The following is a 25,203-nucleotide window of genomic DNA, read 5'->3' as shown; positions in this document are numbered from 1 at the left end:
GGAGATCTAACTTGGTGAGCTCTGAGGTGAGGAGGGAAGATCTCAGAAACAGGCAGGAGAGCTCCGTTCTGAGATTCGAGGGTGGAGAATGGCAGCTGCTGTGCCTGAGGAGAGAACGTGCTGAGCAGCTTACCAGGGCAAGGCAAGGATGGAAAAGTACATATCTTTGTGACAGGAGGTTATGAAATCCTGCCAAGAAACACCAGGGGTCCTATTTTCCCAAAGTCCCAAGCAATTGAAGAGAGATTTTGCCTGATAAAATGATTGCCACATGAGCGATCTTGCATGCACAGCAACTTGGAGAGGCATCCTGGGAGCTAGGTGTGTAGTGTTTACCGTATTGTTGAGGCTCGTAAAAATCTTGTATGGCTGCAGGCAAGCCAAACCCTTGAGAGGCGCTGCATCCCGCTGACTCGAGGACCAAGCCCAATTTGCTCCCTGTATATAAGGCGAAGTCTCTGTGCTTGGGGTAGAGGAGTGTGAGCTCCTGCCCTTCCTCGACTCTGCTTCTACTCTCTCTAAGTCAACATGAGCCGAAACTTTAGTTCCAGGTCTGGCCGCCGGATTGGAGGGGGCTTCAGCTCTGGCTCTGCTGGGGTGGTCAGCTTCCAGCGCAGGACCACTAGCAGCTCTGTGTGCCGTGGTGGGGGAGGTGGTGGGGGATTTTCAGGGGGAAGATATGGTGCTGGCTGTGCTGGCGGTGGTTTTGGAAGTCGGAGTCTTGTTAACCTCGGTGGCAATAAGAGCATCTCCATAAGTGTGGCTAGAGGAGGTGGACGTAGTAGTTTTGGTGGTGGTTATGGCGGTGGTGGCTTTGGGGTTGGTGGCTATGGTGGTGGTGGCTTTGGGGGTGGTGGCTTTGGCAGTGGTGGCTTTGGGGGTGGTGGCTTTGGCGGTGGTGGCTTTGGGGGTGGTTTTGGCAGTGGCGGTTTTGGGGGTGGCTTTGGCAGTGGAGGTGGTTTTGGTGGAGGTGGTTTTCGGGGTGGTTTTGGGCCTGTCTGCCCCCCTGGTGGCATACAGGAAGTCACCATCAATCAGAGCCTTCTGCAACCACTCAACGTGGAGATTGATCCTGAGATCCAAAGAGTAAAGTCTCAAGAAAGGGAGCAAATTAAGACCCTCAACAACCAATTTGCCTCCTTTATTGACAAGGTGAGTTGGTCTGCTCACTGCCCTGGGAGAGCTGCTCCTGGTTCATTTGAGATCAGTGCAGCCAAGACATGTGTGGGTTTGAGCCTTGAGTTTCAGTTCAGTGTCTGAATGACTAAAAGGATATTTTGTGGAATTGTCTTCAAGGAGATACATTAGAAGTGTGCTTGTGAATGATACTAATAACTAAACTTTCTCTTGGTCAAAGGGGTCTGCTGTCTACATAAACGTGGTCAATTTGACATCACCTAGAAGTGATTTTTTATTCCGCCCTTGAGGTGAATTGGGACTCAGATATGTTGAATGAAGATAATAGAAATGGGATAAATCAACCTTTTAGGGTGCAAATGAGGACCCTGGAGAGGTCTTCCTAACCGTAAAAGGGAGCGGGATGTGCACAGATGCACGGGACATTGTGGCAGTGCTAGAGAACCTTTCGCTGTCAGAAGGAGAGCTCTCCCCTCTGAGACTTCTACGTTGGGACTAGATCAGGGCAGGGATCTTTTTCTACTCATGTTTCCGAGTATCTGCTCTGGAAAAACATGTAAACCACTTTTTATTTTTTTGCTAGGTCATCAGTACTATCAACTCAAGGTTATCCACCATCAACTTGGAATTCAACTTAGGATTTTCCCAACATACTTTTGAACTGTGTGTATGCTTAGGGAATGCAAACCAATTTTCATGGTAATCTACCAAAAAAAAATTGGAAGGCAAATCTCTGAAGTATCATGAATCTATTTCAAAGTGTAATTTCAGTAATTTTCTATGTGCTTTGCTCTTTGATATTCGTGTAGCTGATCCCTTCTGAAGTTCCGGCTGAAATAGTATGACAGTGACTGTTCTCAGAGAAATCAAAGCGTCTCTGAGTTAACAGCGAGTTGGGTTTTGTTATGACGATGATGCTAACTTGATCATCTTCTTCCTATTTCTCTGTTTGTCATGGCCAAGAGAGCAAGAATTGGAGTTCTTTTCCAAATGAGGCACGGGCCTCCTGTGTGTGAGCCCTTGGCACTCAGTGGACTCCGTTTCTGCTCCGGTGGGTGATGGGCTCTTGTGTTCTCAGGTGCGGTTCCTGGAGCAGCAGAACCAGGTGCTGCAGACAAAATGGGAGCTGCTGCAGCAGGTGGACACCCCTACGAGAACCCAGAGCCTAGAACCCATTTTTGAGGCGTATATCAGCAGTCTTAGACGGCAAGTGGACCAGCTGAAGAGTGACCAATCTCGGATGGATTCAGAACTGAAGAACATGCAAGACCTGGTGGAAGATTACCGGAACAAGTAAGGAAAGCTGCCCAGGCAGTTCTTGATTTTCATTCTAAAATATTTCCAGAAAGTGGCAAGCTAAGACTAGGCACTGTATGTGACAATGTGTTTTCTTAGGTTAGAGGCAAATCAATTTGGCATTTTCAGACATCTTCATCTTCTCAGAAGCTGGGAATAGTTTAGTGGCTCTATTGCTCAGAAGAAAGGGGTGGCTGACATGTCCCAGGCTGGGAACAGGAAAGCAATGACAGGCAACACCAATTTTAGTCTAGAGAGCTGAACTTCAGGCCTCATTTTCTCTGAATTTCTGAATCACTTCTGATTTCCTTGCAGGTACGAGGAAGAGATCAACAAGCGGACAAATGCAGAGAATGAATTTGTGACCATCAAGAAGGTGAGCAAATTCTGTAGGATGGACCTCACATCTGAAATAAATAGGAGAAGAGGGTCTCCAATTACTAAACAGAACAAAGTCACGGTGAGGAGAACCAGGGAGCAGGCCTGATGAATATCTGCGGTAGAGGTTTCCCCCCACATTATGATGGACCTGGACTGCCCAGGCACTTGCCTCTCCAGATATCTCAGCACTTCATGTAGTAAGTGGGGAGGCAGGTTCTCAGCAAATCAGGCACCCTCCCTTGTGACTGTGATACCAAGGAGTGGGGCAATCCAAGGATTGTGATCCACCTGCAGGATAAAGGTGTAGAGTAGACCCCAACACCTCTTCTACTTGGAAAACCCCCTGTCAGCTGACAAGAGGGATTTGCCCTGGAAAAAATTTGACTTCATGATGTCCATTGCTCCTCTAGGACGTGGATGCTGCTTATATAACCAAGGTGGACCTGCAGGCCAAAGTTGACAACTTGCGTCAGGAAATTGAGTTCCTCAGAATACTCTACCAAGAGGTAAGTCCTCTAATTTCAACCAAGTTTACCCAAATGGAGAGCCTTCAAGCCCGAACCAACTGCTACCCAGAAGAATAGAGATATATCTTCCACTTCTTGACCCTTCCTCTGTCTAAGTTGTTTTTTGTCTTGCCACTGTAAGAGTCACTCAACTATTATACTCTGCAGGAGCTGTCTCAGTTGCAGACACACATCAGTGACACTAATGTCATCCTGTCCATGGACAACAACCGGCACCTGGACCTGGACAGCATTATCGCTGAGGTCCGTGCCCAGTATGAGGACATCGCCCAGAAGAGCAAGGCGGAGGCTGAGGCGCTGTACCAGAGCAAGGTGAATAGGTTGAATGCCTGGCCAGCTTTCTCGAAGTGTCTTGTTTTTCCATCCTATATTGTGTGCCTATATTTCCATCCTATATTGTGTGTCCTATATTTCCATCCTATAGTGTCTTCTCCTATATTTGTGTGCGTGAGCCGTGGTGCGCTCTGTCACATCTAATTCACTTGATCTTTAGTATGAAGAGCTCCAGATCACTGCTGGCAGCCATGGGGACAGTTTGAAAAGTTCAAAGATGGAGATTTCTGAGCTGAATCGGGTGATCCAGAGACTTAGATCTGAAATTGACAGCGTCAAGAAGCAGGTACTTGCTTCCTCCTCCTGTTGTTCAGCTCTATGGAATGGGGGTGGGGCATCCTCAGGTAATTGCAGGACACTTTCTTAGTTTTGCATCTTGCAATCCATACTAAGGTTATATCATTATCCCTAGTTCCTTTGGTGACTATGGTGATTCCCAGAATTCGGTCATTAGGCTGGGTTCTCTTTATGGAAACCTGGGAAAATGATCTAGTAGAGAAATAGATGTGATGGGCATGAGTGGTCCAGCCCATGATGCAAAGGGAGACTTCGGAGGCGGAGAGTGAGAGGACAGGCAGCCAGGAGGTTTCAGGGCAGGCGTTTAGAAGAGCGTCAAGTCTGTAAGGGGTGGAACAGCCTCAACTAGGGCCAAGAGAGGCTGCTGTGTCAACTTTAAGGGCTTCTAAGGAAGTCAACACAGTTGAGATAAGAAGGCCAAGGTGAAACTGGATAACTGAGCGTGTAATGTGCTGGCGCCTCTCCTCTCAGATCGCTGCGCTGCAGCAGTCCATCACTGAAGCTGAGCAGCGTGGGGAGAACGCCCTCAAAGACGCCCAGAACAAGCTGAACGAGCTGGAGGATGCCCTGCAGAGGGCCAAGGAGGACCTGGCCCGGCTGCTGCGTGACTACCAGGAGCTGATGAGCACCAAGCTGGCCCTGGATGTGGAGATTGCCACCTACAGGACCCTCTTGGAAGGAGAGGAGAGCAGGTGGGGAAGGGACCCCAGGCAGTTTGGCCACCTCGTAAGGGCGAGTGTAAGGGCGTCCTCCCTTGTGAGCTGACTGCGACTAAGGAAGCAGCCATGTGCCTGCGGCTGGTCCTGAGGATCGGGAGGGGAAGGTCCATGGCGCAGGAGGAAAGACTTGGTTTCACAGTGGGAGCCGGGGTCCCCACTTTTGTTTTCTGAGGACTGTAGCGTCTGTGTGAAGCTCTTTGAGATGGAGTGATTTCTTCTTCATCTGGGCTGGCTCAGATGTCATCCAGCCCATGTCAAGGTCTTTAAGTTTGGCCTGCATTAGCAGCAAGAGTCTTGTCTCGTTTATATGGAGATTCCCTGTTTGTAGTCACTGTGAGAACAATGACAGAGGTCGGGACACCGTAGGAGACAGGATTAGGATTCAGAGGAAGTGGATTAGTGGAGCCCCAGATGGGGACAACCCTCGACAGTTGTGAGAGGGCCTGGGGAGTAATTTGAGAAGCTGGAGAGTCAGGAGAGCTCTGCATTCCTTTCTCTTACAGGATGTCTGGAGAGTGCGCCCCGAATGTGAGCGTGTGTAAGTACTATCGGATCTCAGGGGCCTGTGCGGGTGTGCTGGGTGGGCGGGGAGCTCAGTGCAGATCACTGAGTGTTCCCTTGCAGCTGTGAGCACCAGCCACACGAGCATCAGTGGAGGAGGAGTCCGAGGAGGCGGTGGTTTCAGCTCTGGCGGCGGAGGGAGCTACAGCTCTGGAGGAGGCAGTTACAGCTCTGGAGGCGGCGGTGGTGGCTTCGGCTCCGGAGGCAGCAGTAGGGGCCACAGAGGCGGCTCTGGAGGTGGAGGCGGCAGCTCTGGCGGCTGGGGTTCTGGTGGCGGCGGCTCTGGAGGCAGCTTCAGCTCGTCCGGAGGCCGGGGAGTCAGCTCTGGGGGCAGCAAGTCCTCTGGTGGCAGTTCCAGCGTGAAATTTGTTTCCAGCAGCTACTCCAGAGGGAGCAGATAAAGAGGTGCTGTCTGTCCTGTTAGCTCTCTCTCCCACCACTAGCTTCATGCTTGGCGAGACCGGGGTCAACTGCCCCAGCCTTAGTGGAGAGCTGAGCTATGGTCAGTTCCACTGGTTCCTCCCAGCTCCCCCGCTCTCTCCTTTCTCCTCTGCTTCCCAAAGAAGGTTTCAGATCAGAGGCAATCCCAGTCCCCGGCTATGACCCTGCCTTGTGCTTTGCCTGCGAGACAGCTCAGCCATCCCACGACACACATTCCATTTCAAAGCATCTCCTTAAGTCAGCCAGAGCCGGGCTGGTGAGACCCACAGCTTCTTGCTGCGTGGAGACACGCTCTGGACAGCTCCTTGGGGTCCCGTGTCTTGCAGCAAGCTCTGTGCTGCTTTGGTTTTGTATAGAAGGTGTAAGCAAGTTGATTGTCTCTTGTGAAGAGGTCTTAACTCCCCTTTTCCTCGTGTTGCTGCAATAAACTGCATTTGAAATTCTCCACGAGTCTCAAGCTCCTTTGTTCACGGTGCTGTCCATCCTGGACGAGTGCTTTGTGGGCGGGAAAGAAGACCCTGGAGCCCCATGGTGTATGGGGAAGTTGGGACCCATGAAGACGACGGGACAGTGAGGAGGCTGGTCAGGCAACATTTGAGCTTAAACATTTAATGTTTAATGAGCAGAAGCGCTTTCTCAGAGGGTGTCGATGTCATAGGGAATTGGAGGGTTTGAAGTGTTCATCTGAGAAGGCTCTGGTGAAAAGCACAGTGAGCAAGCAGGTTGGGAAGAAGGAGTCTGGCACTGAGAGGAGGGGACAGTATTGCATGCTGAAGTCTGCCCATGTGGAACAGCCTATGAAGAGAGGGATGTGGGTCAGGCAGTACCGGCAGCTGCCACAGCCAGAAGACAGACTTTGGCCTGGGGAGTTCAAGAACCAAGAGTGCTACTGGAGAGCTGGCTATCCATTTCCCCTCTCCTTCAGGCCACTCCCCAAAACACTGCTTAATCTAAGAAGTTGATTTGCCCACATGTGGCCTGTACTTGAGGAGAAGTGGAAAGGGACAGCATAGTGATCAGAAGCATTGGACTCAGATATGCCTGGGCTTGGACCTTACCACTATCGTTTACCAGCCCTGTGACAACATGTCAGTTAAGGACCTCTCCGCACCTCTGTTTTATTTTCTCTCAAAAAATGGGGATAAGAATGCCTTCCTCGTGGGAATTTTGATGAGGATTGAAGGAGATGATGAATGAACATCGCTTGGCATGTAGCAAGACTCAGCGAGTGAAGATTTTAATGATAATGGTGGTGATGATGATCATGATCTGTCTATTATGACTTTGCTTGTTGGCGTGCAGACTGCTCAGCAGATGCTGACTCTAAGGAGCAAATGAAATCAGCCTCCTAGTGGTTCCGTGACCATGAAAAACTCAGTTCACTTCTCCTAAGTTCAATTTTCTTAGCTTCACTAGGCAAAGTCTTGGTAGCTGCAGTGTCCACCAGAGCTGAGGGGAATAAAGAGGGTGTAAATTAACAGGGGTGTCGCGTCCATACGGCATGTCACTCTCACCAGAGCTGCCTCCTGTTTGAACTGATGTGAAAGTCTGGACAGCATTACATTGGATGGAAAGAAAACAGAACTTTGATTCAGTGAGCACTCTGGCATGTACGGTGTAGGCAGAGAAAAATAATCCACAGCTTCCGGGATGTGTGGATCAGTGGACAAGTCACTTGACCATTTGGAGCTTCTGGGGTAGGTGAAACGAGGATGAGAATATTTGCCTCTAGACATCAGGAGGATAAAATCTATAATGTGAAAATTCCTTGTGAGCTGTGAATGTGTCATACACAAGTAGTTAAATGCAGTTAAAAGGGCATGACAAAGAAGCAGAGGAAGGCGGCCGGCTGTCCTGGCCACCAACGAGGGAAGCACCTGATACGGTCACTGTGGCCTAGAGACAGCTCTGAAATGACATGAAATTGATTTTGTTACTGCACCGAAGTTGACTGTGCCTTTGAGGACTGCTATGTGTGCACCAAACACTCAAGCAATGGATGTGTGACCCAGAAGGCCCATGTATTAGCTTGTGGGGGAACCTACATTTTCAGTGACTGAAATACCAGAGCCCCCATCCTGTTGTCAAGATACCTGGGAAACTGACTTAGTCCTAGAAGGCGGCGTGGTGCTTGTGGGTTTAGAACAATGGGAGTGGGGTGGCCTTGGGGGAGACGGTTTACTCTCCTCCTTGGGAGAGCAGACCTCTGGAGCCACCAGATACAGTACCTGGGACATCACTGAATGAGTGGACTGGTGAGAGTATTCTAGCACTCCGGCATACACTTTCTAAATTCTTTCCTGGGTTCCAACTTCTTTCCATCACATTTCAGTATTGGGAACACCTTGTTCACCTTGTTTGGCCTTGGGTTTTCTTGGTAAGGTCAGATATGAAACACAGACCAACACAATTACAGTGAAGATTCTCAAAACTCGTAAGGTCACAGGACTAAATGAAAACCCCATATAAGCTAGTATGTAATGAATAATTAAATTGAGGAAGATCAAGTACTCAGTGCCTAGGACTAGAAAGACATCAAAGGAAAAATCTGGATTTCATCCAGTTCAACAGATAGTTCCTGCATACACATTGTATGTCAGGGGCAAGGTCGAACACTGGGGACATTTTGATGAGTGAGACATGGTTCTTGCTCTCAAAGAGTCTGAAGACTTGGTGATGGTGAGTATGCAAACGTGTCGTTAGATGCACATGACCCGTGCAATGATAGAACCCCATACAAGGGATAGACATGGTGTAGACGGAAGCGAGGGTGATTAAAAGTGATGTCTGGCAGGGTTTCAGAGGATAAATAGGAGTTTGTCAGACAGACAAGGACATTTAAGGCAGATAAGGACACTCTAGGCAGAAGGAATAACATGGGTAAAGACATAGCAGAGTAAAATTGCGTGAAGTAATTGATCATCTGAAGGAGCATCAAGTTAGTGACAAGAAATGAGAGTGAAGAGTCAGTCAGATTGAGTCAAGAAGAACCTCGTGGGCATTCAACGGAGTCTGGCCTCAAGTTTGTGGGTCAGAAGTTCTCAGCTGTGGTTTTGGGACCTATTGGCTTGTTACAACCTACTCAGTACTGGGGCAGTGGGAGAGAAAGGGGCTGCCTTACTGTCAGGGGAAGAAGAATGGAGCATGAGACAGAGTCTGTTCTGTGCTTTATCCTCTAAGCTATCCGGTCTGCCTGTGTGAGATCTTATCATGGAAATGTCATTTTTTCAGGTATTTTACGGCTGAAATAGTTGTGATAGTTGAGGAGGAGCCAGTAAAGGGCTTTAAATCGGAGAGTGACGTGGTCAGATCCGTGTTTTCGAGGCAGCACTAGGCCAGATTGGACGGCCCGTCCTGGAGGCAGGAAGACATCTCAGGGGATCATTGCACAGGTGCGGGCCAAAGGCCATCACGGCTCGCCCCTCGGTTCAAGTGCTTAGAGATGGCCGAGTGGCCAGAAACAAGGATGAGGATCTGCACTGCAGAGCCAGTTAGGAGTCAACTCATCAGACTTGGTGATGGATTGGATGCGGTCGTGAGGGGCTGGGCTGAGGCTAAGGGAACAGTTGAGAGTGTTTCCACGTTCCTGGCCTGGGTAATAGCAAAGAATAGAGCCAGAGGGCTAGTGGGGAGAGAGAACGAGTTAGTTCTTTTCAGATGCCTCTACTCTGTCCACGTAAAAACTGGAGCTAGAGTTGTAAACTGCAGAGCCATCAACGTCTGAAAATTAGAGTAAACCATCAGATCCCCCAAGGGGAAGGGGCGGAGGGAGAATTGCAGAGAACTCCTGGCAGGAAAGCCAGAAAGACTGGGAGAAACTTGCTGAAATGGAGCAAAAGTAAAGGCCGTGAGACCAGTCATAATTCTTTTGGGGCTGTCCAGCCAAGATACTGAGCTCACTGAGATCTCATGATGACGTCTCAAAATCTTAGAGTCCAAAAGCTCATCCTTGGGTAGATCCAGTGTGGATGTGATGCTTGGTGCTTATCTAAGTAATAACATTCAAAAGGAGGGGAATCCACAAGTACAAGTGTACAATAAAAATTCTCCTGTCCTCCCCCACCAAGTTCCCTCTCTCTGTGCCAACCATAGTTTCTGGAGTATCCTTTTGAACGTATCTATGCACATGCGAGACTCCTTTCTCAGATGTCCTGCCACCGTGGCCTTCTCCCTCCCCCTCCAGCTCACCTGACTGTCTCCACTGCTGTACCACAGCCTATGATTAATTTCAGCATCTTGGCCCTTCCCTTAAGACATCTGCACAGACCTCCTCTCCCCGGGTCTAGATCCATGTGTCTTGCTCCTAGTGTCTTAACGCTAAGACAGAATCGTTCCCACCGCCCATTGGCTGACTGAGCCTTGGAGCTCCCCTGGGGCCATTTCTTCCTTGAATGACATAATGTTGCAGCCGTCAGTTCAGGGGCCAGTCTTCCTTCCATAACCAGCCAATATCTATATAATTGTGTCTCTTGCGCAGCCACCTCTCTAACAGAGTTCAGAGATTCATCTAACTCTAGGGAAGAATGGACCACCCACCGTCTCCTCTCCCCACACACGAACTGCCTCCTTTCCCACAGTTCCAGGCCTAAGACAACCATCTAGTGCCCCCGGGAAAACAGCGGACTCCAGCAACTCTTCCTGCAGCCGTGGCCTGTCGGATCCTAGTTCATTTGGCTCAAGCCTGCTGTCCCCACTCTCTCCCTTGGGGGAGGCTCTTCACTAGACTCGGGGGCTGTTGACTAGCCCTTGGGAGAAAGAATTCCAAAAGATGATCTTGAACCAGAGCCAATGGTTTGATGGAATTTGGGAACCATGACCCCCAGGACAGTCTTCACTGGAGGTGGGTCCTTCTGTGGGTCCCTTGGAGGGACTATGAGGAAGTCTCACACAGCGGCCCTGTTCCATCAACGATGTGGTGTGGAAATTGTAACAGGGTCTTTATGGACATTGATAAGAGTTTATTTTGAAAGAGAATACTCTTCTGCTCTTCCTTTAGTTCAGTTGTTCGAAAGGTATCAGACTCATTGGCCTCTGTTTTATAAGAAAAATTAAAGTAACGTGCTTTTGCTGTTAGGAAGAACAAAACAGAGATGGTGGACCTTACAATCACACATAACTCAAACCACTCAACACACTGCCGTCACTGGGCTGAAGTGTTATCCATGCTGGGGTGTTCAGACACTGTGCAGGCCAGCTAGTGTAATCTGGATCATGCTCACTAAATGTCAGTAAAAGCCCCCATATCACAATGACAAGGAAAAAAGTGTCTCCACAGAGTTCCAGAAGATCCACAGGGCAGAACTGCTGCTTTAGGACGTTTTGTGGCTGGGGACCTTTTAAGAGCTTCCAGGGGAGAAGATGAGGCACATCTTTCCAACTGTACCTTTTTCTTCACCTATGTGTGTATCTATGGTTTGTATTGAGGGAGAGGGGTTGTGGAAAGGCCATTTCTCCATCTCAGAGTCTTTTCTAAGGACCCCTGAATAGTGTAACTATTTCCATTAGTTTCTGTTTCATTTGCCATTAAAGGAACTTATTCTTTCAAAAAAAAGAGAAAGAGGAGAATCCAGAACAGAATCCCAAGACCACTCTGCCTAAGGACCAGATGAAGAAGCAGAATCCAGGAAAGAGTGTAAAGGAGTGAAAAGAGTGTAATGTCATTGAGGATGGGGCAAGGGAGAGAGCATGGGGTCATGGAAACCAAGAGGGAAACACATCTCAAGAAGCATCTGGGAAGAGAAGTCAAATGTGAGTGGAAGGTTCCTGGAGGAGCGACAAATTGAGAAGATTCTAGTAATACGGTTAGGACTTGGCGGGGGCGGGGGGGTGGAAGGGATGAAGTGGGCACTGCAGGCCCCTTTCCTTGTGAAGAGTGTGTGGCTAATAGGCTGACTACAGTTGGTGGCCAGAGAGGTGCTCTGTAGAGCTGTTCCCTGGAGCCGCAGTTGGCTGGAGTCTTGTGCCAGATGAAGGGGAAGGTAGAGATGTGTCAGGAGACATTTGGGTGGTGTCAGCAATGTTTTGTTTTTGGTTGGAAGGATGGATACCCAAGCTGCCCTGGGATGCTGTGTGTCACTGTGTTTGCCCCTCCCATATCTGCTGGAGGGAACATGACACTCCTTGCTAATCCATTATCAGAAAAATGGTTCTATCTTACTCAACTTGTGACCTTCCCAGGTTCATGTAGGGTTATTCCCACCCCTCTCTGGTGCCCATGCCCAGTTTCCAATCTGTCAATAGGTCCTGTGAGTTCTGTCTAGACAGTATAGCGTGTCCTCTGCTGGCACAAAGGCTCCTTGACACACAAGGGCGGAACCGGTATTGATCACTGCAAGGCAGCGGCTCCCATGGGCCATGTCTACAAACTTTCGGAAAGGTTCGTGGGAATTGTAAAAGAAAGAGACTTTACTTGGTTCTGTTCCATTGGTGGTAAAGACATAAGGAAGCAGGTAAATCCTTCTTGGGACAGGGCAAGTCTGGTCATGGGAGAAACGTCTCCCCCCCAGGGCTGAGCTCCGAACTGAGCATTGGGAAAGTTCAAGCCACCCACTGAGAAGCCAGTGTGAGCTCAGGGGCAAGAACTGGGCCACAGCAGGACTTGAAAGGAGGACAAAGATGTCTGAGGGTGGGCATGATGCTCACTTGCTGTGACGATGGACCACACCGTTGTTGTGCGGGACAGGGTCAGGCTTGTTGTTGCTTAGATGGGACAGGCGTCACTCTGAAGAAGAACTTTCACCCTGGTCCTGTTGTGTGATGGCAGTAGGGGCTGCCTCGTGAGATGTGAGCTCATCTCTGTGGGTGATGCAGGAGGAGACCGGCCTTTCCCGAGGCAGAGGAGCTTCAGAAGGGTCAAGCTCTGGCTGGACCCACTTCCAACCTCAAGACCCCATTCCTCCTCTCCCCAACATCTTCCCAAATCCTCCAGATTCTTCTTCCTCTCTTTTCCTGCCCCAAGTCTCTGATTCAACATTGAGAACATTTCAACCACTTATTGAAAAGGGCATGAAAGTTTGGTCTTGGTTTGAGCTGAGCTGATAGGCGATTTGGAGAACATTGTTGTTGTTTCACTAAAGAAAATGCTGGAATTCTGCCCTTGAGCATGGGTTGTTCATGGCAGGGTGTTCATGAGATGAGGGCTGAGGTGAGGCCATCTTGCCCCACCTGTAGCTCAGGTGTTTAATTAACCTCAGTTATTTGCAAGAGGAGAAGTGGGAGACAGGTCCTTGGCTTAGCTTTCCAGGTCCAACAACCTCCACATTCCTACTCTCCTCACTCCTCCTCTGTACACAACGGGGGTAGTCCATGAGTCCCATTTGTTATCAGGCTTAAGTTTCTCCTGTTGACAGCACAGTTGACTTCCTTTTGTCCTACACCTGCTGGAGCTGGAAGAACATTCTGGGCAAGTGGAGAACATAGTGCCCTGCCTCTGTGTCCCTGAAGGAAGCATGAGAGGGTCCTGCAGGTGAAACCATCCCTCATCCACATTCACGGGCGGACATCTGAGTGTCTTCACCGCCCGTGATAAGTGCTGGGTGGGCTTGGGGTTAAACGAGGGTCCTCTCTGGGCTCTGGGAAGGCCCTGGAGTTGGCAGCCTTCTGCTCAGTAATCCTCCCTCCTGGCTGGTAACGCAAAACCAGGTTTCCATGGCAAGGACATCAGGCTTAGAGGCAAGACCGTGGAGCAGGAGCCCTGTGCCACCTCATTGGCACTTGTGACCTGCCACGTGCCACCACAGAGGACCAGGGGAAGAAACGCAGTCTATCCCACGGCAGGACAATCAGCAGCTTGTGGTTACTGAGGGTCCAATGCAGTGCAGGTTGCATTATCTTGCCCTTGTTCCAACCTCTTAAGGTGTGAATAAGAAAGAGCCTTAACAGCCTCAGGGAGTGTCACAAGGAATGATTTGGCAGCCTGGAAAGGACACAGCTCCTGTTTTCTTCCTGTTTTCCATCATTGTGTGTGACTGAGGGTCGATTGTGGTGTTTATTAAGCCCCTGCAGTTGGTCCTCCTGAGGTTTTTTCTGGCTGTGCAAAGCCATGTGTCAGGGGTGCTGGGGCTCCGTGGCCGAAATGCTGGGCCAGCTTCTTGCTGTGTCACCTTTAGTTACATGACCTTACCAAGTCATTGAACTTAACACATCTTAAAAATGAAGGTGTCCGTCGGGGCGGTCTCTGGCACGTTTCTGAGTTGTTCGTTAATGCAGATACTAGAACGGGGTGGAGGGGCTCTCAGAGGGGCTGACACTCTCATTAAGTCTCTCTGTTGGGAGCAGGGCTTAGGCGGGAGACGGTGGAGTGGGCACAGTGGGGCTCACAGAAGGATGTGGAGCCTGAAGACGTTGGCACACGTCCTAGGTCTGCCATGTTACTCACCTGGGCGTGCCAGGCAGGTCCCTGCACTGTCTTGGAGGCTCAGTTTGCTCATGTGTGAAATGGGCATAAATCCTGCCCTACTCATTTCAGAAGGAGATGCTCAAAATGAAATAACATTGGCAAGGGCGACGTGAAGCATACTCGAGGGGCGCCCTCATTACCACGGTGCCTTTTCCTTGAGAAAGTACTTGAGTTGGGGTGGGGCCAACAAGCAGAGGCCTAGCTGGGGTGTCTGGGAAACTCTGCTTTCTTGGGGACCAAGGTGGAGTCCTGTGCCTCATCCTTCCCTCTGGTTTCACGCTTGTGGGACTTGAAGCATTGAAGGGTCCTCCTTTCACTCTTCCCAGTTTATCACACAACTTCCCTTACGAACGTCCTGCTGAACAGAGACACGGACACGGCTTCCAATGCCTGGGGGGCTGTGAAGCGCGCCTGCGGCTCATCCCAATGTGACTCGTGTCATGAAGTTAACGCATCGAATGAGTGGCGGTACTAGCTCTCGTCCACAGTCAGTGCTGGACTGGCAATGATTTCAGTGCATTTTTAGGATCTAAAGGCTTTGACAGAAGAATGTGGAAGACCCATGATTTTTAATGTGAAAAAAAAGCAGTCTAGAGAGTTCTCTTCTTTTTTTCCCCTAATAAAAAACGCTGGAGCAAGCAGCTCGTCCATAATCAAGATCCGTGGGCATCCCTTCCGAAATGGGGAGTCCCAGAGTTCAGGGGTCTGAAGACGTCTTGAAGAGCTTTGCCGCTAGACTGAGGAGCAGGAGTCACTTGAAAAATTAGTCTATTTATTTGGTCTTTATCAATTCTATTTATTTTCATGCTTTCTTCTCTTTCTCATTTTCTTGAGGGGGCTGGAGTTTCTCCACTGGCCCTCTCCTGTCCTTGTTTGTAGCCAACTCAACACATGAAGCCTTGAAAGAAACAGAAGAGGTCCCATGGGAGGGGAGCAGCTTTAAGTGGTGGGGAGGGTGAGGTGGGGCTGAGGGTGGGGGAGACGCGTGGACGGGAAGCATCTGCTGGATCTCCGTGGGCGCGCGGCGGCAGGAATGGCAGGTGTCTGGGTAGAGGCGCTGGAGGTGAGCGGTGGCTGTGAAGGGCCGTAGTGCCATGCAGAACTAGCCGGAAGGTTCCCCACAGGATGGGCTGGGGAAGAAGAGGGCAGCATCCAATCCGGGGACACCGGCAGGAGTCTCTGGACTTCGAGGAAGGCGTGAGTGGTCTGACTACAATAACCCCATTTTTCTGAAGTCACAAATGGAGTGGAACGGAATGCTAAGGGCCGTCTTGTCCTTCCATGTTGGGGTGGCTATTGGGTAAAGGGCGAGAGTGAGGATTTTGAAGCCGGAGTGGGAGTAGACCTTGGTCTGGAAACACAGTTTGGCTGGAATGGGGGTTGGGGCTGGGAATGGCAAGAACCTTTCATGGAAGACCCTTTTTCGGCTCTCTCTGTGCGAATGAAGACATGCTGCAGGTGAGAACACAAAGGTGCACACGAAACAGTGATACCATTAGCTGGACAGCATTCAGCAAGCCAGGCGCACGCCTCAGTGAGTTGTAGGTATGTTGTAGCCACGATGGGAAGAACTGAGCTCATTGAGCTGTGGATGGATCCGTGGAGAACAAAAGTAGGATGCGTAAGTTCCCAATGTCTGGGTCTGATATTCTGGGGCCCAGTTAGAAAATAAGAACTACGTGTGGGAATTTGGCCACAGTGGTGGGGAAGGAAGTAACATTTGTGGGCACCTACTGTGTGCCAGGCTCTATGCTGGAGGCTTCCTTGGTTGATTGCTGGATTGCTTCCTTAGTTTCTCCATCATGGGATGAGCCCGTGCTGCGTCCTGGGCAGCGTCCCTGCCCTCGTTCCTCCTCTGTTTCTGGGGTCTCCATGGTTTCCAAGCAGTGGGCAGACCCTGCTATCCTGACACGCCTGGCATGAGTGTCTGGGAATCTCTGCATTCCCGATGGAGGTCTACACCGTGGGGCGCTGGGCACTTCATGCTGTGGGTGGCTTGGCTGCCCTCCAGCCTGGCTTCGCAGGTAACACTGAGAAGGTCACTGGGGCATCTTAAAATCAAAAGCCATGGAGTTTGTGGTAAGAAAAGGGATTGACTGAGAAAAAAGCTACCAAGGCCCTGTTGGGTAAGAAAGGAGGGGAGGCCCGGGGTGTGAGGGAGAGCTGGGCCAGGGGCTGGCACTGCAGCCTGAGTGAGCAGTTTTCGAACAATGGCTTACAGAGGGAAGCCTCAGAGGAGCTATTGAGCAAGGGCCTGCTGCTGGGAGCCTGCGAGGCTCCTGTCCCACCCTCCCTCAGAGCCGCTGAGTTGGAGCTCTTGCAGCAGCAGAGACCTGCCCTATGGGATGCACAGGCTTCGCAGGCGGTGCGCGGGGCGGGCGGCATGGCCTGGCTAGGTTGCTGCTCTCTCCAGGCTGCTGTTGGCCACCTCTCTGGTTTCTGAGCTTCTTACTGGAGGTTATTGGACTCTGAGTGTTGGCTTCTCGAACAGCCTGAACTCAGCAGCAGGGCCCGGAACAGGAGTTTGTTGGTGGTTTTATTTCGTTTTTGAAATGTAAACACGTGGTTTGCATTCCAGGGCAGTGTGCACCAGAGGGCTGAGGGCTTGGCCAGTAGCTCAGTGCAGCCGATGCTTTCAGTTTTGGGGACAAAGAGACTAACCTGGCTGGCCGGTGGAGGGAAGTGCAGATGGTGAGTGGGACAGAGACCTGAGAGGATGTCCAGGTGGGATCTTCAGGGAACAGGCGGATGGAAGGCTGTGGAGACTCAGCATTGCTAACATCGCCTTTCATGTCAGAGGAAACATGCAGTTCCAAACACCAAACCCTGGCAATGCTTTTTGGATCTTGAGCTCATTCCCTGAGTGACTGCCCTGTGCCTAGGGGACTGAGGTTTGGGGTAAAGATAAACATGACCCTGGCTGTGCTGTGTAGAAGACCAGGGCCACGCTCATTGTACCACAAGGAGGGCTGGGATGAGGCCGGAAGAGAGGGGGACATCCAGCTAGGAGACTGTGGGGGAGGGGAAATGAGTTCCTACCAGCAGAGCCTGGTGTCAACGTTCACATCTTTATCCCACTGGCTAGTCAGTCAGGCCCTGTCTGATCGACACTGGGGCTTGCTTCTCTGCTGTGGCCAAGGGATGTGCTTTTGAAAACCTTTGAGGAAAAGCATTGAGGGGCCGGGGCTTGCCAGCAGCCTGCTGAAAGATGGATATTATCCTACAGGATCCCTTCTCAGAGACAGCAAAGCTTAAAACCCATTAGTGCAACAGGCCAATATCCTGTGGGACAGGATAAATGTCCCCATTTTATAGATGAAGAAACAGAGGACCACAGTGGAAGTCCGCCATGAAGTCCTAGCCAGAACCAAGAATCTTGACTCACGTTTGACTCCTTGAACAAATGCCGACCAGTCTCTAAACCTGTCATCTCTTTCATCAGCTGATCTGGGCTGGCGCGCCTGCACAGGCCCGAGTGGCAGCTGGCCTCCCCTGGGCTGGTCCAGAGCGGGGAGCAGCATCCTGCAGAAGGTCCCTTTTCAGATTGAGAAACCCGCATCCCGATCTCTTTTGATGATTTTACAAAAATCCAATTACATTTCAGATGCCAGGATAAGCAGGAGGAGTTTGCAATCTAAGCAAGTTCTGGGATAAAGCTGATTAGTCGAGTTTTTCAATGATTGTTAGCTTGGTAATCACTCACCAGGAGTAGCTTCCAGGTAGACCGAACCCATGCCTAAGTGGGCCCACACCCATGCGCACCAACACCTAGCAGGTGAGTATAAAAGGGGACCCTGACAGTCTCCCAACAGCCTTGACTCTCCTCACGAACCTTCCACGTTCCTCGCTAGGCACAGGCATCATGAGCTGTCGGATCTCAAGCAGATCTCGAGGAAGAGGAGGAGGAGGAGGTGGAGGATTCCGGGGCTTCAGCAGCAGCTCAGCTGTGGGCTCTGGTGGGAGCCGGAGATCCACCAGCAGCTTCTCCTGCTTGAGCCGCCATGGCGGTGGCGGAAGGGGCGTCGGTGGAGGCGGCTTTGGCAGCCGGAGTCTTGTTGGCCTTGGCGGAAGCAGGAGCATCTCCATTAGTGTGGCTGGAGGAGGCGGAAGCTTTGGCTCTGGTGGTGGATTTGGTGGCAGAGGAGGTGGCTTTGGAGGTGGCAGTGGCTTCGGAGGTGGCATTGGCTTTGGAGGTGGCGGTTTTGGAGGCGGCGGCTTTGGTGGAGGCCGCTTTGGAGGTGGCGGCGGCTTTGGAGGTTTTGGGGGTCCCGGTGGCTTCGGGCCTGGCGGATTCCCTGGTGGTGGCATCCACGAAGTGTCCATCAACCAGAGCCTCCTGCAGCCTCTCAACGTGGGCGTGGACCCAGAGATCCAGAACGTGAAGGCCCAGGAGCGGGAGCAGATCAAAACTCTCAACAACAAGTTTGCCTCCTTCATTGACAAGGTGAGTCACGAGAAGCGGGCTCCGTCGGATGCTCACGGTGCCCTACTTCCAGCGCTAACTGCAAGGCAAACAACAGGGATTCGTTTCTTTTAGGAGTCGTCACTGTGTTCTCAGTAGCCTGGACTATGGGCAAGATCCACGCAGGACAGATGCTGGCTTCACGGGCTGCCTCTTCCCAGACAGTCTGCAGTTAGGAATTATTTGTGCCTTTGGCTTTATTGTTTCAAACTTAATGAATAATATTTATGGAAAATTCTGAAAGTCTTAGAATCACTGATAGAGACAAGGGATGGAGTGAAGGGTCCAGGCCGTGTGATGGCGGGTCTTGGAAGGGGTTGGGAAGAAATCTTCTGAGATAGTCCTTCCTTCCCTAGGAGTCATTGCTCTATGAAATTTGGAGAACCTGAGTCTGAAATACGTGCTTGGGGATGGATGAAGTTCCTCCCTTCAAGAGAAGCATTCTCAGTTTTGTGACCCGTAAAGTCCTTGCTGGTGTCGCTCTGGCGTGTTAGAGGATATTCTCCTATTTCACGTGTGAGGAGCCTGTCTAAGGAACTCACGAGGCTCTTATGAAGCAGACTGAGGCGCCCTGCTCTCCAGGGCCCTCACACTCGGCGCCTTTAGGAGCAGAGCCAATGGATGGCTGCGTTTGGTTTTCCCCAGAATTTCTGGGACCTTTGCAGGGAATTCAACTCAAATGAGGGTGGGAAAGGGCCTGGAGTCCAGGGAGCAGCTGCAAAGGGAAAAGTGGGCGGTGAAGTAGGAAAAAGGGTTGTCTCCATGGATAGCGCCAGCTGTCACACAGGAGTCTGGAGAAGCTCCCACATGTGGAGGCAGGAAGCTCCAAAGCTCTGCCCGGCATGAGCTGGCATCCCCCTGGTGAGGACGAAGCTGGGCAGACTTCTCCACTTCCAGGAGCGGGACCAGAGCAGTCTCTGCGAGTGTGGCCAGCTGGTGGGAAGGGCGGCCCAGCACTCATGTGCGTCCCCTCTGTCACGGCAGGTGCGGTTCCTGGAGCAGCAGAACCAGGTGCTGCAGACCAAGTGGGAGCTGCTGCAGCAGATCCATGTGGGCACCCGCACCTCCAACCTGGAGCCCATCTTCCAGGCGTTCATCGCCCAGCTGAAGAGACAGGTGGACACGCTCTCTGCAGAAAGAACGTCCCAGGACTCAGAGCTGAACAGCATGCAGGATCTCGTGGAGGATTTTAAGAAGAAGTAGGTGGCAGAGCAAATGCTGAGCGGGCTACATATTGATCTGAGCTACCCAACCATTCCCCGGAAAGGTCCTCATCTTCCAAGTGCCTTTGTGCTCACAGAATCTGTACCTCTGTCCGTTCTTTGTGGGAAAGACATTTAGGGCTTCAGAATTCATGTGTTTTCCCTGTTTGAAAGTTAATTTACAGAAAAGCATCGTCATTTGGGATATCATAGTTCCAATTTAGACAGGTGAATGGGGTATTTTGGGTGAATCCAGTTGGGAAAGGAGAAGAAAGAAATAAACAAACTGGGACTAACCTAAAAGCTTTGTCCTCTGGGTCCCAACAGGTATGAGGATGAAATCAACAGGCGCACGGCTGCTGAGAATGATTTTGTGACGCTTAAAAAGGTGAGCAAGAGAAGGTGAGGGCTGGGGTGGGAGTGAGGGGGCTTCAGAAGCCCGTTGTGTCCAGACCAATGGGCTACAGAAGAGCTCTGAGGGCGAACAGCAGTGTCCAGGGAAAGCCTCGAGGTGAGGACATGTCAGGTTCTCAGGGAAACAAAGGCGTCTCTGTAGTTCCAGCTTTGAGAGAGATTTTGTGAATTTGCTGGAACATTTCCCACCAATGACTTACTTAAAGCCTGTATTGGACTCTGAAAGATGCAAACACAGAAAAAACTTTCTTCTTCTTCTAACCGGCTGGGGAAGGACTGGGACTTTGCTTGGAATGCCTGCTTAAAGAGCCCGTCAGTTGTGGTGACAAAGGTTTGAGCTAGTAGGCAAAAGTGGGTCCTCAGCCTGGTTCTTGTAGAAGCTTTGGTGAAAAACCTAGGGAAATTCAGGAGAGTTTGGGTGGACAGACAGGGTGGCAGAGTTGAGGACTGTTAAAATCACCAGAGGCCATTGTGCCCCATCGTGGGAACACACAGTGTCTCCAGCAGGAAGGAGAGACTGTTGACAAAGCTTGTTCCCCCCAGAGCTCTGATGGTCTGGGGGGAGTGAGCAGTGAACGTGGGCCTGGAGCCCCAAGCAGAGGTGCATTGTGGACTCTATGCCAAATGTGGTCCTGAGGGCACGTGGGTCACCTGAGACACCTGGGCTGTTGGAGAGCAGCTGACAGGGACTGGGACGAGGAGATGGGCAGAGAGAGGGCAGGGCCCGGACACGGAATGGGCAAGGCGGCCTTGGGGCTGAGTTTCACCAGAGGCCCCTGACCTTTCCCGCAGGACGTGGACAATGCCTACAAGATCAAGGCAGATCTGCAGGCCAAGGTGGACGTGCTGACCCAGGAGCTTGAGTTCTTGCGAATCCTCTATGATGCGGTAAGGAGGCTGCTCCTGGTCGGACCCTTGCCTCCCACCCTTCCCATCAAAGGCAGGTCCTTCCCGATTGGTGAAAAAGAGGTAGGAGTGGGGTTTAAGGCTGTCTGGCTCCAACTCGCCATCCTTTCAGACCCACAGGGGCCTGGGAAGAGAGGAACTTCTCCCCTGATGCTCATGAAACACCAAGACCACTTTCCCTCACTCTGTCCCCCAAATGTCCAGCTCCTCTTGGGAAGAGACCCCGCCTGCTCCTGTCCCTATGTCCAATATACTTCCAGGTCAGAATGTAATATACCTCACCCTCCCCGCCCAGGTGCATGCACTTGGCCTCTGAAACAGGAAGTAAAATTTAAGACTTCTTCCTGGGGAGCGCTTACCAAAACTGCATAAATGGGGAAGGCTGTTAACTAGGAGGCTCAGAAATAGACTTCTCTCTCCTGTATTTCTCAGGCCAACCTTGGTGGAGGCCTAGGAATGGTGGTTATGCTGCTTGAAATCTCACCCAGTGGGATTATGATGCTCCGTCTGAGAGTCTGTGCATCTCCCTGACTCCGGGGAGGGGAATGCCTCCTCGCTGCCTTTGGCTGTGGGCAGGGGCGCCATGGCCAGCCCTCCCATGTGTTGCAGGAGCTGTCCCAGATGCAACAGAGTATCAGCGACACGTCTGTGGTCCTGTCCATGGACAACAATCGGCACCTGGACCTGAACAGCATCATCGCCGAGGTCCGCGCCCAGTACGAGGAGATCGCCCAGAAGAGCAAGGCGGAGGCTGAGGCCCTGTACCAGAGCAAGGTGATGGGCTGAATGCCTGGCCAGCTTTCCCGAAGTGTCTTGTCTTTCTATCCTGTGTCTTCTCCTATATTTGTGTGTGTGAGCCGTGGTGCGCTCTGTCTCATCTAATTGACTTGATCTTTAGTATGAAGAGCTCCAGATCACTGCTGGCAGCCATGGGGACAGTTTGAAAAGTACAAAGATGGAGATTTCTGAGCTGAATCGGGTGATCCAGAGACTTAAATCTGAAATTGACAGCGTCAAGAAGCAGGTACTTGCTTCCTCCTCCTGTTGTTCAGCTCTATGGAATGGGGGTGGGGCATCCTCAGGTAATTGCAGGACACTTTCTCAGTTTTGCATCTTGAGATCCATTCCAAGGTTGTGTTATTATGCCTAGTTCCTTTGGTGACTATGGTGATTCCCAGAATTCGGTCATTAGGCTGGGTTCTCTTTAGGGAAGCCTGGGAGAATGATCTAGTAGAGAAACAGATGTGATGGTCATGAGTGGTCCAGCCCATGACCCAAAGGGAGACTTTGGAAGCGGAGAGTGAGAGGACAGGCAGCCAGGAGGTTTCAGGGCAGGCATTTAGAAGAGCGTCAAGTCTGTAAGGGGTGGAGGAGCCTCAACTAGGGCCAAGAGAGGCTGCTGCGTCACCTTTAGAGGCTTCTAAGGAAGTCAACACAATTGAGATAAGAAGGCCAAGGTGAAACTGGATAACTGAGCGTGTAATGTGCTGGCGCCTCTCCTCTCAGATCGCTGCGCTGCAGCAGTCCATCAGCGAAGCTGAGCAGCGTGGGGAGAACGCCCTCAAAGACGCCCAGAACAAGCTGAACGAGCTGGAGGATGCCCTGCAGAGGGCCAAGGAGGACCTGGCCCGGCTGCTGCGTGACTACCAGGAGCTGATGAGCACCAAGCTGTCCCTGGATGTGGAGATTGCCACCTACAGGACCCTCCTGGAAGGAGAGGAGGGCAGGTGCGGAAGGGACCTCAGGCAGTTTGGCCACTTCTTCAGGGCATCCTCCCTTGTGAGCTGACTGGTCTTGAGGAAGCAGCCATGTGACTGAGGCTGGTCCTGAGGATCGGGAGGGGAAGGTCCATGGCGCAGGAGGAAAGACTTGGTTTCACAGTGGGAGCCGGGGTCCCCACTTTTGTTTTCTGAGGACTGTAGCGTCTGTGTGAAGCTCTTTGAGATGGAGTGATTTCTTCTTCATCTGGGCTGGCTCAGATGTCATCCAGCCCATGTCAAGGCCTTTAAAGTTGGCCTGCATTAGCAGCAAGAGTCTTGTCTCGTTTATATGGAGATTCCCTGTTTGTAGTCACTGTGAGAACAATGACAAAGGTCCAGACACCAGAGGGGCAGGATTAGGATTCAGACGAAGTGGATTAGAGGAGCCCCAGATGGGGACTACCCTCGACAGTTGTGAGAGGGCCTGGGGAGTGGTTTGAGAAGCTGGAGAGTCAGGAGAGCTCTGCATTCCTTTCTCTTACAGGATGTCTGGAGAGTGCGCCCCGAACGTGAGCGTGTGTAAGTACTATCGGATCTCAGGGGCCTGTGCGGGTGTGCTGGGAGGGCCGGGGAGCTCAGTGCAGATCACTGAGTGTTCCCTTGCAGCTGTGAGCACCAGCCACACGAGCATCAGTGGAGGAGGAGTCCGAGGAGGCGGCGGTTTCAGCTCTGGCGGCGGAGGGAGCTACATGTCCGGAGGGGGCAGTTACAGCTCTGGAGGCGGCGGTGGTGGCTTCGGCTCCGGAGGCAGCAGTAGGGGCCACAGAGGCAGCTCTGGAGGTGGAGGCGGCAGCTATGGCGTCAGGATTTCTGGTGGTGGCAGCTCTGGAGGCAGCTTCAGCTCGTCAGGAGGCCGGGGAGTCAGCTCCGGGGGCAGCAAGTCCTCTGGTGGCAGTTCCAGCGTGAAATTTGTTTCCAGCAGCTACTCCCGAGGGAGCAGATAAAGAGGTGCTGTCTGTCCTGTTAGCTCTCCCTCCCACCACTACCTTCATGCTTGGCGAGGTCGAGGTCAACTGCCCCAGCCTTAGTGGAGAGCTGAGCTATGGTCAGTTCCACTGGTTCCTCCCAGCTCCCCCGCTCTCTCCTTTCTCCTCTGCTTCCCAAAGAAGGTTTCAGATCAGAGGCAATCCCAGTCCCCGGCTATGACCCTGCCTTGTGCTTTGCCTGCGAGACAGCTCAGCCATCCCACGACACACATTCCATTTCAAAGCATCTCCTTAAGTCAGCCAGAGCCGGGCTGGTGAGACCCACAGCTTCTTGCTGCGTGGAGACACGCTCTGGACAGCTCCTTGGGGTCCCGTGTCTTGCAGCAAGCTCTGTGCTGCTTTGGTTTTGTATAGAAGGCGTAAGCAAGTTGATTGTCTCTTGTGAAGAGGTCTTAACTCCCCTTTTCCTCGTGTTGCTGCAATAAACTGCATTTGAAATTCTCCACGAGTCTCAATCTCCTTTGTTCACGGTGCTGTCCATCCTGGATGAGTGCTTTGTGGTCAGGGAAGAAGGCCCTAGAGCCCCATGGTGTATGGGGAAGTTGGGACCCATGAAGACGACGGGATAATGAGGAGGCTTGTCAGGCAACATCTGAGCTTAAACATTTAACATTTAATGAGCAGAAGCGCTTTCCCAGAGGGTGACGGTGTCATGGGGAATTGGAGGGTTTGAAGTGTTCATCTGAGAAGGCTCTGGTGAAAAGACCACTGAGCAAGCAGGTTGGGAAGAAGGAGTCTGGCACTGAGAGGAGGGGACAGTATTGCATGCTGAAGTCTGCCCATGTGGAACAGCCTATGAAGAGAGGGATGTGGGTCAGGCAGTACTGGCAGCTGCCACAGCCAGAAGACAGACTTTGGCCTGGGGAGTTCAAGAACCAAGAGTGCTACTGGAGAGCTGGCTATCCATTTCCCCTCTCCTTCAGGCCACTCCCCAAAACGCTGCTTAATCTAAGAAGTTGATTTGCGCACATGTGGCCTGTACTTGAGGAGAAGTGGAAAGGGACAGCATAGTGATCAGAAGCATTGGACTCATATACGCCTGGGCTTGGATCTTACCACCATCGTTTACCAGCCCTGTGACAATGTGTCAGTTAAGGACCTCTCTGCACCTCAGTTTTATTTTCTCTCAAAAAATGGGGATAAGAATGCCTTCCTCATAGGAATTATGGTGAGGATTGAAGGACATGAGGAATGAACATCACTTAACATATAGTAAGCGCTCAGTGAGTGACGATTTTAGTGATAATGGTGGTGATGATGATCATGATCTGTCTATTATGACTTTGCTTGTTGGCGTGCAGACAGTTCAGCAGATGCTGACTCTAAGGAGCAAATGAAATCAGCCTCCCCGTGGTTCCGTGACCATGAAAAATTCAGTTCACT

The 25,203-nt window shown here is 51.4% G+C and overlaps 2 protein-coding genes across 2 annotated transcripts; both read left to right on the top strand.

Moving 5' to 3' along the window:
• The first annotated feature begins 456 nt into the window (after window positions 1-456).
• KRT1 (keratin 1) lies at window positions 457-6,137 on the top strand. The gene is made up of 9 exons (XM_044755566.2): window positions 457-1,152; window positions 2,216-2,430; window positions 2,749-2,809; window positions 3,225-3,320; window positions 3,489-3,653; window positions 3,835-3,960; window positions 4,443-4,663; window positions 5,194-5,228; window positions 5,315-6,137. The coding sequence occupies exons 1-9, from the start codon at window positions 529-531 to the stop codon at window positions 5,650-5,652; spliced, it is 1,881 nt and encodes a 626-aa protein (XP_044611501.1). The 5' UTR covers window positions 457-528; the 3' UTR covers window positions 5,653-6,137.
• An 11,760-nt stretch (window positions 6,138-17,897) lies between these two features.
• LOC106835243 (keratin, type II cytoskeletal 2 epidermal-like) lies at window positions 17,898-24,257 on the top strand. The gene is made up of 9 exons (XM_014847454.3): window positions 17,898-18,534; window positions 19,537-19,751; window positions 20,082-20,142; window positions 20,961-21,056; window positions 21,684-21,848; window positions 21,973-22,098; window positions 22,581-22,801; window positions 23,319-23,353; window positions 23,441-24,257. The coding sequence occupies exons 1-9, from the start codon at window positions 17,953-17,955 to the stop codon at window positions 23,776-23,778; spliced, it is 1,839 nt and encodes a 612-aa protein (XP_014702940.2). The 5' UTR covers window positions 17,898-17,952; the 3' UTR covers window positions 23,779-24,257.
• The last annotated feature ends 946 nt before the right edge of the window (window positions 24,258-25,203 follow it).

This window comes from Equus asinus, chromosome 22 (assembly GCF_041296235.1).
Source record: "Equus asinus isolate D_3611 breed Donkey chromosome 22, EquAss-T2T_v2, whole genome shotgun sequence".
Lineage (NCBI taxonomy): Eukaryota > Metazoa > Chordata > Mammalia > Perissodactyla > Equidae > Equus > Equus asinus.
Note: the sequence above shows the minus strand (reverse complement) of the source record. Positions and strands in the feature narration are given on the sequence as shown.